Below are 16,060 nucleotides of genomic sequence, written 5' to 3'. Positions count from 1 at the left end.
TTGGTGTGAGTTGTGTGCTTTTTGATTGTGTTTGTTGGTGTCAGGCTCTATATTGGTTTCCCGAAAGTTTTTTCTTTTTAACTGAAATAGCAACAATAAAAAGACACGAACGAACATGAAGCACATTCAAATATTTTGGGCTTTTTTGTATGAGCAGTAGTAGGTCATTCTTTAAGGCTTTCTGTAACCTGAAAGGAAGTCAGTGCAAGCAAAAATAAGCAGAGGTGTATTTTATGTATGTTTATTTACATGCACACAGAGACAAATATTTCCCTACTATAAAATAAACATGACTGAAAACCATGATTACCAAAAAACAGCACTGCCATGTTTTCCTCTATAAAGCCATTCTAGGTAAACTTCCAGTTTAGCTCTGTATCCCTCTCTGTCCACATACTAATAGCTACCAGCTACACTTCGCTAAATGGTTACTTTTAACTTTATTTTTAGTTGCCTTGGGATAATTTACAAAAAAGATCTACATTTAAACATCCTTCTATCTTCAGTTTATTTTATCAAGATCCCTATTAGCTGAAGCAGTGCAGCACCTTTATTCCTGGGGTCACAAATCCTTACATTTTGATGGTTTGCTATAAAACACACACACACACACACACACACACACACACACACACACACACACACACACACACACACACACACACACACACACACACACACCACACACACACACACCACACACACACACACACACACCACACACACACACACACACACACACACACACACACACACACACAACAAAAAACAGCTCCTCACAGCACAAATTAATCCTCATATAACTTTTACAGATCCAGGCTCATGTTAACAGTTTTTAAATGTGGTCAAAAGTGTTTCTGTCACGTCCGGTGTGGCAGACGTGTGGAGAAATAGGGAGGACCCAAGATGCGGCAGCTCTGGTGCAGGTGAGTTTATTTAACAGAAGGAAATACAAACAGCAGTGGCGAGGGTGAACTAGAAACTAAGAAAACCTAAACTGGAAAAACTAACAGAAACTAACCGTAAACAGATATGCAGGGAGGCACAGGGAAATCCATAGGAAGCCGGAGAGACGTAGGGAGACCGAGGGAAACAACACAGACGAACCAGCAACGAGGACGAGGTAACACACACTATAAATACACACGCCAGGAATCAGGGGAAGGGAAACAGGAGGGGAACACACCTGGAAGACATCACAACTGACGAGGCAGGGGAAAACGTAAACAGAACACACTGACATAAGACACAGACCTTCACAATAAAACAGGAACTACACATACAAGGACACACACGGGCCGAACAGAGTAAACAGTAAACAGAGGAAGAACAGAACCAAAATCACACTAAATAGAAAAACACAAAACGCTGGGTCAACCGGACCCAGGATCATGACAGTTTCTCTGTATCTGTAGTGGCACCAAATTCTATTCCTTAATAGCACCATATAAAAGAGTTCTTATAACTGAATTGGTACTTGCTATGGGTAATACAAATTGTCCTCCTTGCTGATTTTTTGTATTAAAAAATATTAATAAAAGATTATACAGTTTTAATACAAAAATAATAAAGATATTTGAAAAAATAATATTTAGATTTATATATTCAATTTAAAAGCATAATAAGTAATGTAGTGAAGGACATTTGTAGGTGTTTCTTTTGAGAAGTCATTTAATGTTTTAATCTTCTATGTTATGACTATTTTTAACCATAACAATAGCACTCACTTTTTATATTCATATTATTTTATGTAGGATTTTGCATATTATTTTGTATTTCTAGCTTCTTTTTTGTTTTAGATGTTTTAGGTTGTATGGTTGCTAGTTTAGCCAGGTTTCTTTTGTAAAAGAGACTGTTCTCAATGGGAGTTCTTGGTGAAAAAAAGGTAATAATAATCATAATACAAAAAGAAGCTGTTTCACCTCTATATTAGTTTGTGCAGCTACGTATCATAAAGGTTCCTGTTATCCCGCTACAACGTGTCTTTGGACTTGTTTTCCACGGCTTTTTCTTCTCTTGATTAAGCCTCACCTGCGGTTCTAAGCATCCTTTCATAGCAGGTGTCCTGCCCTTGGTCCAAGGTGCGCCCCTAGCGACACGTTTATGGACACAGCTGATAACCAATAGGAAGCTTGTCTTGCCTCAGTTACCGGCTTCTTGGCGTTCGATTGGTTGCTAAGGGCGGGGCACTCACATCCCGAGCAGTAGCGCTGTCAGCTGAGGCGGCACGACTCCTGGAGGAGAGAGACGAGGAGGATTGATGAAAACAAGCCACCGAATCACATAAACAAAGAACTGGTGCTAGGAAATGATCCTGTAGTGGCTGAGGTCGACGCAGAAAAGGTACAGTTAAGCTAAATGATTCTCCAGTGCTATGCCCGGTGCTGTTTAACGGCTCTGTGTCAACCACAAAGGCAGCCGAGCAATTTCTTAATACAACATCGATAGCTCTAACTACCACGGGGGGCTTCTACTAGCTCTTTAGCAGCTGAGTTAGCCATAGGCTTAGCCGGTTACAGTGGTCGGCCATTAAAAGAAAGAAAAAGAGAATGTGACTTAACCTAAACTCGCTTCTTTAGTTGCCTCGGTGCCACCAACCCAGCGAACAATGCCGAGCGGCTTTGTGAGGCAGGTTAGCTAAAGCAACAGTCTTTATCTAAAACAGCGGCTATCATAGTAAATCACACTTTATGATGGCTACGCTACACTTTAGCTATCAGCGAGGGAGCTAATGTAAATAGCAGCAGTGCTACTTGCCAGTGATTACATTCTGGGAATATTAAAAAAAAGTGTGTCACGTCTGGAAGAGAAAACACGCACGTCTCTCAGTTCCGGTGCCCGTCTGATACCCTGTCTGGGCCTTTTGGACCCCTCACTGATGAGGTGTTTTGCCTCATTGAGAGTACGTGTAGAGTTGTGGGCTGTGGATCAATGTGTAGTCTAGGTCCGGTGGTCTCCCGTTGTTATTATCCCATTGCTGAGATGTCTAGAAGCAGTCAGCTTGGATGTTTTGTGAGAGGAAGCCAGTGTTTGAGGATATATCACAGCAGGCAGCAGTACTCTGCTGACTGTTTTAAATGTTTTGAAATCTGATTGATATTTAATAGGGGTTTGTGCTCTTCTGTTGTGTTGTACTGTGCTGTGGTGAAGTGTGCTGTTCACACTTGTGTCTCAGGCTTACTCCGCCTTATTCCACCCTTTACCCTCCCTCCCTTTCTTTCTCATGAATCATACTCCTCTTCATCACTCCAGCTTTTTTGGAACAGCCAGTCAGCAGCAGCAGTAGGAGCGACCCAGTTAACTCTATTGTTCTGGGTATGGACTTACGCTACAAGTAACACACACACACACAGACAGTTTGACATGTGTGTCAGAGTACACTTTAAATTTGTTCCCAGTCTGGATTTCAGGATATACATACAAAAACCCTGCATTTATTACCTTTTAGCATCGTCAACCACATTAAAAATTCATTTTGAGAGAAATGTATTATTTAAAATTAGAATTGTTATTTGTTTCTGTGCATTTAGTTGTAAAGAACATTGACTATTCAGACAAAGAGTTTGCTATCAGCCACTATCCATGTGAGGGCATCATTTTAAAATTTTTGGCCCTCTATGATCAAGAGTTTCCCGAGTTTTGTAGAGAAGCCTTCTTTCACCCCTTTTATGATACTTGAGACTCTGTTTTTTGCCATGTTAGTGTAAATGGCTGAGCTCTTTTAAGCTTTACTGTCTATTTGTCAACAGGCCCTTCAATCCCACTCACAGGTCACAGAGATCAGATCTAAGGAGCTCATGACGAGTGGATCAGACAACTTTTAACATGAGTGGCAGAGACTAATCCGGTATAATGTTGCTGTAAGTTTCCAAAATATATTTTTGGAAGCTTAATTAAGGTTGTATGGTGTGGATGAGCATGGCCACCCTTCCTTTGTTTAAGTAAATCTGCCAGTAACTGCTCGGTCATCTCCACACACACGCGCGCGCGTATGTGTGAACAGCATAAAGTGTGACCTCACACTCTGGACTGGTGAACCTCAGTCAGCTGGTGAGCTTTCTGTCTTTCCTCACCCTCTTTGTTCCCATAGATACCGCTAGACACCTCACTCCCACTGCCTTACATAACGTGGTTCTTCTCCAGAGACACACCAGTTGACTCATATACAGAAGACATCATCAAACAGTCCTTACCATCACGCTCCCTGTTTGTTTTGCCCCAGGTGCTCATTTTATGGGTGTGCTGTTCTCCGAATGTTGTTCAGAGAGCAGCTAAATAGTTTTTGTCTTACATGGCCTGTTAAGCCTGTTTGAGCGGCGTGTTGATGTATTGATTTAACAGAGAATTAATTGAATTTGCTTTTGTGGGGTTTTTTTGTGTGTGTGTGTGTGTGTGTGTGTGTGTGTGTTTGTTTTAAGATTTTAGAAAATTGTTGAGGGAGCGTTGTTTCACGCCTGTTAGATTTAATGGAGCTCTGAGGCTGTTTGATTATGTATTAGTCCGCACATTGGAGACCCCAGAGATACTGCTATATAACACAGCTCTATATGGAAAGACATATTGGTGTGTGTATGTGTGTGAGTGTGTAGGTGTGTTTACATGTACACTTCAGTGGCTAGTGTGATGGAATGCTGTGATGCATTTTTTTGTAATCGATGTTTTAATGTCTCATTTTGTTTTTAAAATCACGCCCTCAGTCCTTGTTTTTATTGTTTCTGAGCTGCAGGCAAAGCTAATTGTGTCTAAAACAATATTGTCAACGTACAAACTAACAAACCTGACCTCCTCAGAGAAAGAAACGCTATTTGTAAGCAGAGCTTTTGTTTCTGTAATGGGCTCAAGAGGGCACCATTGTAGAGCTGGTGTTTGGGCTTGATAATGGCAGATGGAAGATAATCAGCTGTTAAACTACCGCTGTGGACAATACAGCTATGATACTGTGAAAAAGTCGTGAGTCACCCCTCATTTCTTTATATTTTATCAGGAAAATGAAAAAATAGGTTCAGTGATTTGTTGAAGCATGCAAAAATAATGCAAATACATTATATAATGCAAAAACAGAGTTTTTACACTTCTAACAAGCTTGAAAGTCAATATTTGGTGTGACCACTTTTATTATTCAACACAGCCTGAAATCTCTTTGACAAGCTTTCTTGTTATATCTCTAAGTAGTCTTCAGGAATAGTTCTCGGGGCTTCTTGAAGGACATTCAAAGCTCTTCTTTGGATGTTGCTGCCTTTTATTCTGCTCTCTGCCAAGATCCCACACTGCTTCAGTAATGCTGAGGTCCGGACTCTGTAGAGGCGAATCCATGACTGATAGTGTTGCTTTGTGTGTTTTTCTGTCCAGGTATGCCTTTACTGCATTAGAAGTGTGTTTGAAATCATTGTCATGCTAAAAAAAGAAGACTCCACTATTTTTTACTGATACCTGTAGACAATTACTTCCACTGAGATCATTTCTGATGAGACTACAGCAAACAGTAGATGTACCCATCTACTGTTTGCTGTAGTCTCATCAGGGACAGGCCAGATGCATCTCTCAGGTCCTGTCTGGATCTGGACCTCAGATCTGGCTTGTTTTCTGTTGCTTAAAGACATGACTTTCAGATACTGTTCATCTGCTATAAATACATCTTTACATACTGCCACTTCTTTTTGTAAGATATGACACATTTTCAGATAATAGTTCCTTCACATCTGCCTTCATGTCGGTAATTTTCATTGATTCAACTAAAGAAATGGGGTCAAATTATGTTTTGTTAGGCTGCTAACAACAAAAGTTCTTTTTAGCAAGTTGACATAACACCAGTTCATCCCTTGAGTTAGGTGACTTATGTTATGCTTGAATGGTTCTTAGTTTAGTGTTAAGTGGCTTAACAATTAAAAGACAATCCTCTGAAAATGGTCAGAGACAAGGACTGGACTGAAAATGAGTGAAAAAGGTATTTCAAAAGACCCTCAGAAAGCCTGAGGTAAAATATCACAATAGGGTGGTGGCGGTTGTGAGGGTTTGGCAGACAATACGATAATTGCGGTGGTGCATTGCAAACTTTTAAACGTGATCAATTTTAAACTCACTACACATCTTTTCACTTGTATAGGCTGTTTTAATCAATTGAATCTGTTTGATGTTTTACTTTAAGTTAACAAAAATAAATTATTAGTCTGATAATCAAGCCTTCTATTCTTCCCCAGCACTGGCTAAAAATAATTGCACACCTTTATGGAATGCAATTCTTTTGCGTACAACCTTGTATGTGGTGTACAATGTGGTGTTCATACTTTTACATTACAAAACAAAAATCTAAGTAGTTTTGAAAGCATGCGGAAAATGAAGCCGCTAAAAGTGAAAGTTTCATTTTCACTCTGAGAAGTCACTTTCAGTTTAAACCCTGCCCAAACATGCAGTAAATATAAACAGACATGTCAGTTACTTTGCCTGTTTAAACCAGTTTTATGAAGGCATGCATGTATAAAGTAGGTATTGTACTTAATCAGCTTTGTTCAGCACACAACAACCAGCCAATTCTAACATTTAGTGACTGCATGAAGGATTCCCTTACTTTTAATTTAATGCTAATTCCTTTGTACTGTTCATAAGGAAAATTTGAATGTAGGATTCTTACATGTAACTTTTACTTAAACAAAAACAACCAACTAACCTTCAGTTGGATGGAAATTATTTTAATGTCATAAGCATTAATGATGATAATGATTTAGTAAGACTGAAAGGTATTTGATGCTTGATTTAACTACAAAGTAAAATCACTCTCCTTTATTATAAGTGTTAACTCAAAATATGCACTCAGTCATACGCTCTTGCGGGAGCAAGTGTCCCCTGTGATCTGGACTGATGCTTGTGGTGAGGCGTGGGTGTCATTAACTGTGAACTAAACTAGAGTCTTGATTTGTTGCTTAAGGCCAAAAGTAAACTTGTTTATCTTCTGTTGTTTGACCGGCTTGCTGAGTGTACGGGGGAGTCTGGGAAACTGTTAACAAGACAACGTATTTGACTGACAAGAGAGATAAAAGTCCCCTGTCACAGAGGTCCCAGATGGTGCAATTTAAATAGTAAGTGGAGGGATGATCAGAGAAGAAATACAAGGGGTTGCTTCGGCTGCTGAGGTTAAAGTAAGAGGTACACAGCAGAAATGGGTGAAAAAAATAGGGTTTAAAATGTCCGTCATTCTCAGATTAATTGTTAATCTGGGATGTGAACAGATGGAAAAAGCAGCAAACATGCAATTTTTGATTTTTAAAATAAAAGATCCCACAAAAAACATGATCGTGGCACAGTCTCCTTTGACTTAGACTGTGTGGGAGGAAGTAGTTTCTACATTTCAGACTGAATGTTGAATGTGAGACTGGATGGCACCGCTTTGTCTTCTCAGCTCAACTTTCACCTCTGACTTGCAGGGACACATTTCTTTCTTTGTTGGCAGTGTTGTGGCTGATAACTAAAGTTGTAAAGCTGTATAGTCTACATAAAACTGGACAAAAACAGAGGGACGCTCAGGGGAGGAATCACAGTTAAGGAATGGCAGCTGTTTATTTTAGCCTATGACCCTGTGGTTTGTGTGTGTGTCTCTTTGGGTCTATTTGGTTGTCCCATAACACCAAAGCATGTCTGTACTGCGGGTAGAAGCTGGTGCTTATCTCATAATTCATATTCAGGCTGATTTATATGCAGGCTGTTAAGTAACTCAGAAATTGTGACTTTGAAAACTAATATTATACTAATAGTATTAGACTTCTTGTATTTGTATATGCAAGTGAAAACATGATTTTGAGTGCTGGAAAAATCAATCTGGTGTTCAGCACAAACTTTGAATTAGTATTATAAAGAGTTAAGAGACTATTTTAGATTAGGGGTGTGAGAGGAAGCAGAAACAGATGAGGTTGTTCTTTGCACAAATGTGAATAATGGGATTGGCAGTATTGGACCTACTGAATATATGCACAGGTAATCAGGTGAAGCAAACAATACAGAGTGACAAAGCTGAGTAGCCTACCAGTAAAATCCATTATAACTAAAGTGAAACCAGAGCCAGTCAGGTTGTTTCTAATACATATCTTAATGCAGGTAAAATGAAAATGCAGAAAGGACAGATAGTTTTATCTGTGGGTTTTCTTTGATTGGTTGGTCAAAATTAAAGATTAAATAAAGAAGAAAAGTCTCCTGTTTGTGCATGTGTGTGTTCATGTGAGGAAGAGTGAATGAGTCTGTTTTTAATAGTTGGCTGTTGTACTGCCCTAGGGGACAGCACGCCTCTCTAACTGACTTTGGCACCGAGCCTCACTGTGCCTGTTTGCCAGCCGTTAACTATTTCCTTGCTCTTTGTTTTGTCTCCAGACACTAGCTTGTGTGATGTATTTATTTGACCTTTGACCTTGATGGCAATTGAAGTCTCCTTTGTTTGTGGTGATTGTGGAGATTCAAGAAAGACAGATTACAAAATTCAAGGAAGGAAACTTCTCATTTCCTGTTAGCAGCCTGTGGCCGGTGTAGCTTCAAGCAGACGGCCTGAAGCAGGGATGAGAAGAGGGCTACAGAGTTGTGGTAACGTCACTTCTTTCTAAAGCCACATGCCTTACGTATATAATTTTTCATTTTCAACAAAGACATCACTTCCTGTGTATAAAAAGCATCACCCTCTGCACAGCACCATCTCGCTTTATCCAGCATTTTTCACAATGCGTTTTCATACTCCACCGAACCTGCAAACAGTGTTTAATGTGTAAAGTGGGTTTAGTCTTTTCCCATAAGAGAGAGTTTTAATCATCCTAATTAAACCTGTGTTGCAGTCTTTACATGGAGGACGTGAAGTTTTGTTTTCACACCTACATGCACGAAATCTCGGGATGATTCACCAAGTGAAGCTGATGTCATGACGATGGCGTACACAGCAGGAAGTCACCGGAGGATATGGAGCTCCCAAGAGATGTTTACCACCTTAGCTGCAGAGAGAAAATTGAGTGAGGAGTAAAGAAAGATTACACTTTTTTAATAAAGAACATTTACTTGAATAATTCATGTAGTGTAAGGGTTTAGAAAAAACCCTGCACATTAGTTGCCAGGCTTTGACTTTAAAAATTTCCATTTACATGTTGAGGAAGACTTTTAGTAATGTGATTTAGGATTGCTGGATTGCAGCATTAAAGAACCACATAATTAGGGTTAAACTAAAACAGTGCAGTGTATTCCCTGTAAAATTTGTTTTTGGATAAGGGGCTGGGATGGCATTTGCATTTTGACATTTGGCTTAATTCCTGGTCCCTTTCCAGGATTAGATCAAGGAAGTTTTACCTTCAACAGTAACAGTAGCCTACTTATATCATAATGTTGTAACATTTCCGTGTATAGCTGCCATTGTTTTCTTTTTTTTTCTTGTGTGTACATAAATATGCATTTGCCAGGCTTTATTTGACAGATTTAAAACCACATGACAATCGCACCCCACAGTTGTCTCTGAAATGTATGTACTAATCAGCAGCTGATTGTTACAAAAATAATTTTAGGCTACTGGGCTTCCTGTTTGTGTTTTCACCCACCCAAACACCCTACCCCCCCACCCCTCCAAGCTTTGTTAATGGGTGTGTCTGTCCTCAGGAATCCTGCACCATTAACAATTGAGGTTACTGTAACTGGCTAAACAGCTTCGACCAGTGAGCGCAGGGTATCTGACACTTACACCATCACGCAGTGTTCCGGCTATCCAAAGCAGTAAACAGATGACATTCTTTAATGCTCTACTGCTACGTGAGAGGGAAAAAGGCTAAAACAAGAGTCAGGAAACAGGTGTGTGAGAGAGGACGCAAGAAAGAAATCATTTTTCTCATTGCCAAAAATGCCTCTGTGAGGTAAGGTGAGTAGGAGAGAGGGAAAAGAGAGGAAGAAAATGCGAGGGAGTGGAGGGGGTAGAAGAACCACCCAGATTTAACAAACCACCCAATCAAGCTGCGTTCTTGGAATTGGCTCCCTCCCCTTTTTTCACCACCTGAGAGTGAAGAAACACAGCTGTGCCTCAGAGGGCTGAAAAAGACAGAAGGAGAAACGATCTGAGAGCAGGTGAGAGTTGAAGCGGGGCACGCAAAGAGAAGAAGGGTTTTACAGAAAACTGAAGTCTGCTTTCAAATAAAATAAGAAACTTTTTAAAAAATGTTTTAAAAATCTTAAACAACTGTGAGAAAGGCTCGTGAGGAAGACCTGAACTCTCAGGAGAACTGTGTAACAACAAAGCGATGAGCTCACTGTCTCGGGATTGAATGAACACAACATAAAGAGAGTAAACCCTGAAAGGAAACTGGATACCAAAATGTGGGAAAAAAGGTGATGAAGAAAATGAAAATGGACAAAATGGCCTTTTTAAGTATGTTTCCTTCCTCTTTTTCAAGTTTTACCTGTCTGGAACAAGGATTTTTTTCTTTTGAGTCTTCTGTGGAACAATGTAAGGTTGTCTTTCTTCCTCTGAGGAGGGCCACATTTTGACAATATTCTACGAGGTGTCGGTGAGCTCCTGTGGAGACTGGCTAATGAGCAAATAGTGGAGACATGTCTCTAGAAGATGTCAAAAGCACCACCAGCCTTGGGGCTGAAAGCAGTGCTTCAGATCATTGCAATGGCCACTGTCTGAACCAAAATCAGGACCAGGGGGTGAACCAGAGTGATGGCCAGGATGGGATCGTTCTGGACCGTATTGCCTCTCTGTCAGTGGATAAGTTTGATCCCAGTGACTTCACTGGGAGGTTTTCAAAGATCCAGTTGAGGTCCAAAAAGAGGAGAGGGATCATTAATAGAGGTATGTGGAGACTGGCTCTAAAAATTTTGTGTGTTTTTGTTTTCTTTTGAAGAGCACAAATGCGAATGAACACAAGAGGCAATGAGATACATGTTTTGTAATATTCCCAGGAAGTTTGAATGTGATTGCTTATTTGTCATGACCTGAGGAGTTAAGTTTAAGGGTGGAAATGGCAGAAAGACAGGTCGAACATCCAGCTGAAAAAATGATCCCCGCTCGCCAGCTGGAATGTGGGTGTGTGCGGTTTTTAACCGCTTTGAGATTTGAAATGGCTCAGACCTTCTGCTACCTGTTTAGACCCCGTCTGCCTCTTTATGTACACCACTGCAAAGTTTGTCTTTGTTGTCACTTGGAAACTAGACTCGACAGGTGTATTTGTTGTGGGTTTTGAAGACCCTGTGAAAACTGATACCCTCTGTGTCTTTAGAAAATACCACAAGGTTACTCCACTGATCATGAATCCAGAAAAAGACATGCTTTTGCATTTCTGGCCTCAGGATTGTTGTTTTCCCCAAACCACTTGTTCTCTCTCAGCTTACCTTAACCTCTGTGAATTTTATGTCTAAACACTTCCAACATTTTAGGGAGTCTTTACAGGTATACTTGGGATCAGAGTATTGTTTAAATTTAGTAATAATGTATCAGTTTTTAGATTTATTAAGTCAAGTAATACTGAATGGCATTTGAAGGAAGATGCAATTGAAGGTGCTTTAGGATAAGAAAAGCAGAATGCTTATTTTGTGTCTCTGATTGAACTTGAAAAAAGATGGAGACATAGGTGCATGGTGAAGAGTGAAAAGGGGGAATTTTGGTGTGAGGTAGTGTCTGTGCAACAAAGCAGCACCTGCACAAACATGCCTTTATTGAGACTTCTCAATAAATGAGCTTGTAGAGTGCAAATGTCAAAGAAATGCCGTGAAATGTAAGATTATAGAAGCCTCTGCTGCTGAGATAATGTATATGTGTTAGTCTTTGATGGTACACAAACGCGTTCTCACTAGAGTTATCTGACCCAGCTGTGTCAAGGACGCACTACTGTGTGAGCCCCAAGCCTCAAACAGCCCCTCTGTGGTCGTTTGAAGCAATCTGTTTGCACTCTGTGTTTATGCGTGAGAGTGTGCTCATGTGCTGTGTTATGATGGTTCGGTTAGCATGACAAAAACACATCACATTAACAGATGTCTGACACATGTTGACTTGTTTACTATGGTTTTTGTGATTGAGTTAATTTGATTTATGAAGCTGAAATGATTAATACAATGACAGACGAATAGACATTTATGCTAGAAGTTCATTCCTTGATTGAAATGTAATATTAAACATGCACAGCTCCAACGTCTCCATCATTAGGCAATGAATGATAATGCTCCAGTCAAACAATGTCTGTCTGTGCTAGACACAATGTATCAAACAGTCTCTGTTTGACTGATGAAATTGTGTAATCTCTGTGTCTTTGATTCAAAGATGTTCTTTAAAGGACATACCATTCGCTCCTTCTATTGTTATTGTAAATTGTTAAAGTTACAACGGTTAATTTTAATTTAAGAGAAAAAATAAATACTTGATATATCTCAAAAGTTGACAAATTAGTGTGATACTAAAAAAGTTTTTAAAAAAGGGATTCAGTTTTTGTGGTTGAGGCCAGATACCGTGACGATCACATGGTTAAATATAACTGTGACTCTATTATAAACTTTCTCCTCATGCTGGAAGTGAGAAATTGCCTCTCTTTCTGTGTCACTCTCTGTGTTTGTGCTGATGTGGAGAGCAGCTGTTTACACCTCTGTACCCATTTCGTATCACACAGCAAGTGGAAAGTGTTATATTCATGTAGTGTAAGACTGTCTCCACCCTCCCTGTGACAGCCACTGAGTTAACAACTTTTCTGGTTGAAACATTTTCACTGTCAGTATTTTAGAAAATTAGCACATGGCAAATATTGGCATGAACAACTCTGATCTTTCCAGTCTAGAAGAGATGATGTCAGCTCATCAGCAGCAGCAGCAGCATTTATTCCTTTACTTTAAAAGCAAAACAATAAAAATAAAAAAAATAAAAGCCCCAGCTGTGAAAGCTGGAGTTTACTCTTGTTTGCTTCCCTTCTCTTATCACATCTGAGCTTGGCTTCTGTCTCTCATTAGCCACTGTTTGCTGTCTGACTAGAATATATGTAATTCCACATATGGTTTTCTTCTTCTCTTCTCTCTACTCAGGGCAGGGTTGGGGATACATTGACATGCTCCACCATCTCATGATACAGATTGGTTTTACACAAAAGGCCCCTTCGTACTTTCAAAAGCTGAAAGGGTGGTGTTGTTTCTTCACATTCTGTTGATAGCATTAGTTCAATCTGAAGCCTGTAAACGGTTTTGATTTACAGTGAGTACCATTAATGGAGATGACTCAGCTACTGACCTTGCAGATAGTCTGTTTAGTGTTGCTGGTTTACACACTGCACATGATTTAAGCTCCAGCTTTGATTGTTTAGATGGAGTGGCCCATTAGTTAGCCGCCATTGTTAGCAGTGGAGTCTTTTGGGCTAAGCTTTGTAGAAGTGCGCAGTGGCTCGATGTTTGATCCTCACACCTCCTCGCTAATGTATTGTTTTATAACCATCTTATAACTGCCACATTTTCAGGACAACAGGTTTGCGTTATCTGATGCTGAGCAGCCTAATGCTTATTGATTGTATCACTCATTCATTAGACGTATAAACAGGAAATAGAAGGAATCCTTTTTGTATATATATACGTGTGTGTGTGTGTGAGAGAGAGAGAGAGCGTGTAAAACAGTGAGTGCTAACCCAGTTTAAACTGTTTTAATTTGAGTTAACTTTAATTGGGTTTTTTTACTTAGTTACTCACTGTCACTAAAAATAGTGGAATTACAATAAAAATGAATTGGTGACCACATTATACTTGTAGACCAAGCATAAATGAAATCTTAATATACGCTTTACATGTATAAGTACCCTGTATATATGTGTGTGTTCATGTGTGTTTGTCTGTGTGTGTAAAGGAGTCACATTCCAACAGCTGGCATGCCCAGGCCCCTGCTCAGAATGTGAGGAATCTCAGCCCCTCCATAGGGGTGTGTTCATCTCCATGTCCATGATTTTTTTTCTCTCTCTTTCTTATAGGCTCCATAAATGTGTGTCATTGTAACCCAATGGGAAATATGCCCCCTTTCCCCATTGTAAGTCCTGAAATTTGATTGATTTTTCTTATTGTGGATCTGCGCTGTGCTCCAGCGAACACTCTGCAGGCTTCATTTGCATCAGTCAGAGCAGAAAGAGTCAAACGGCATCTTAATTAGAAAGGTCTATTTTCAATGTTGAGCTTCGTCCACACTCTGTCACAAGCGTGTTGTGTTTAGTTTGCCAGTACATAACAATTCAAATTTCCCATAGATAACCCTCCCCACCACCACCAGCTGGCACATGTAACTAACTGTTTAACCTAATGTGGGTCAACAAGCAAAAATGCAAACATTTTTATGCAGTCTCACAAGTAAGAGTGGATCAGTAAGATCAGAGTGCAGACTTTTAAATATGATTTAGCTGTCATCTCATCAGTTCAGCACTTGGTGCACCAGCAGTCAAGTGGTTGTTATACACAGGATGTTTTGACAGTTTCAGAACATTTTGAAAGTTGTTTAATATCTAATGATTGTCAGCTGAGCTTGATTGGCTTGTATGCAGGTTAACAGCCAAAATTGTTGGGCCTGCTTATTCTGTAAGGCCCAGCACTGTGATGGGACAAGCAGAAGTTGCAGACAGGAATAGGCTTTCAGCGCTTCTTTGATATATTTCTCCTCCTTTGAGATTAAACTGTAATTGTCTGTTAATATGAACCAGGCCATCCATGCTTGGCAGCTCTCCTCTGAGCTGCCAAGCTTTGCATAATACTGTATCCTATGCACTCTTTACTCTTCCTCTCACTCTCATTTTTTTGCTCTCCCTCCCTCGGCCGCTCACATGTCCTGTGGCACTTCCGCTGTTCATCCAGGGAATTGCACAATGACCCTAATTATCCACTTGTACTTCCAAGCTTTTTCAGCCAACCGTAACATCGCTGCCATAACTTTATGCTTAAGCAGACATTTTCAAAGGCTTTTTAAGGTAGAGATAATTTAGTTTGTACTTAGGTACACTAAAAACTCAGGAGTTGAACTAAAGCTATGAGATGTGGGAGGTTATTATCAGATGCTAGCAGAGTCATGACATACAGTATGTTGGTATTGGCCTGTGTATCTACTTAAAGGAAGACAAAATTAAATACCAGCTGTACTGCTAAAGTTTAGGTAAGGGATGCTTCATCAAGCAAAGCAGACTAAAATCTCTTAAGCTGGGATAAGCAAAGGGAGCTGACTGCTTTGCTTCGATTTGACTTTTCACACCATGACTCTGTATCTTCTCATTACACACTCAAAACAGCAGAGATACCTCGTTTGCAGAAAAAAAAGCAAAGAATCAAGCTCACATTCGCCACATTAAATATTTATCGTCTGGAAATGATATCCAGCAGCACCAAGGCACCTGAAATGATCACAAAACATTCACTGAAATGTCTCGCTGTTAATTACATGATCAAATTTGTAAAGCATGAACATTGCATCTAAATTATTGACAGGTTAATTTCCCATGTGCCACATGAATCATTTCAATTCTGCCAGAGGTGTGAAGCAGTTGTACCAGCTGATAAGTCAGGAATAAGTCAGACTTCATTATCAGTGTCAGTGCCTAGGCTGGGTGACAACAACAACACATTTAATTTAAAAAATCTCTATTCATCTAAAGGGTGTAACAAAAAGGTTAAAAAACAACTTTTTTTGCTTGATTTAATGAATAAAAATCACTGCAAGCAAACTAGTGACAAAGATGATGATAAATCATGGAGGGAACATGAATGTCTGCACCTGATGTAACTTGCACATGTATTGAATGGTGTTAAAACTATCCATTAAAGAAAGAGAAATAGATTTATGTTTTATTTTTGTTTATTTTTTTATTTGTCGTCTTCTTCCTTCTGGGATTTGGATACAACAAGTAAAGTATGCATATTTTACAGAAAAACACACTTTTACCCATTTCTTGTTTTTATACTTAAGATGAATTATTCTTAAATGAAGACATTGATCTGACACATGTAAAATGTAGCCAATTGTGTTTATTATTATCAACTTATTATCATCTCTCTACCCTGTATTCTCAAAAGTGAACACAGGGTCAGGAGATGATGGAGGAAATGAAAAGGGGGG

At 39.6% G+C, this 16,060-nt stretch overlaps 1 protein-coding gene across 6 annotated transcripts in view; it reads left to right on the top strand.

Annotated features, from left to right (window-relative positions):
* Positions 1 to 2,178: 2,178 nt before the first annotated feature.
* The window catches only part of fryb (furry homolog b (Drosophila)), a 51,880-nt gene continuing 37,998 nt past the window's right edge, over positions 2,179 to 16,060 (top strand). For 3 of the 6 annotated variants that reach the window (XM_019363744.2, XM_019363742.2, XM_019363740.2), the window contains exon 1: positions 9,742 to 10,801. In XM_019363744.2, the coding sequence (XP_019219289.1) occupies positions 10,555 to 10,801 (247 nt within the window). In that variant the 5' untranslated portion in view covers positions 9,742 to 10,554. Of the gene's footprint in view, positions 2,344 to 9,739; positions 10,802 to 16,060 lie in introns of those variants that run through there. The other 3 variants (XM_019363747.2, XM_019363741.2, XM_019363743.2) reach the window with 3 other exon arrangements.

This window comes from Oreochromis niloticus, linkage group LG10 (assembly GCF_001858045.2).
Source record: "Oreochromis niloticus isolate F11D_XX linkage group LG10, O_niloticus_UMD_NMBU, whole genome shotgun sequence".
NCBI classification, from domain to species: domain Eukaryota; kingdom Metazoa; phylum Chordata; class Actinopteri; order Cichliformes; family Cichlidae; genus Oreochromis; species Oreochromis niloticus.
This window is presented reverse-complemented; position numbering and strand designations above follow the sequence as displayed.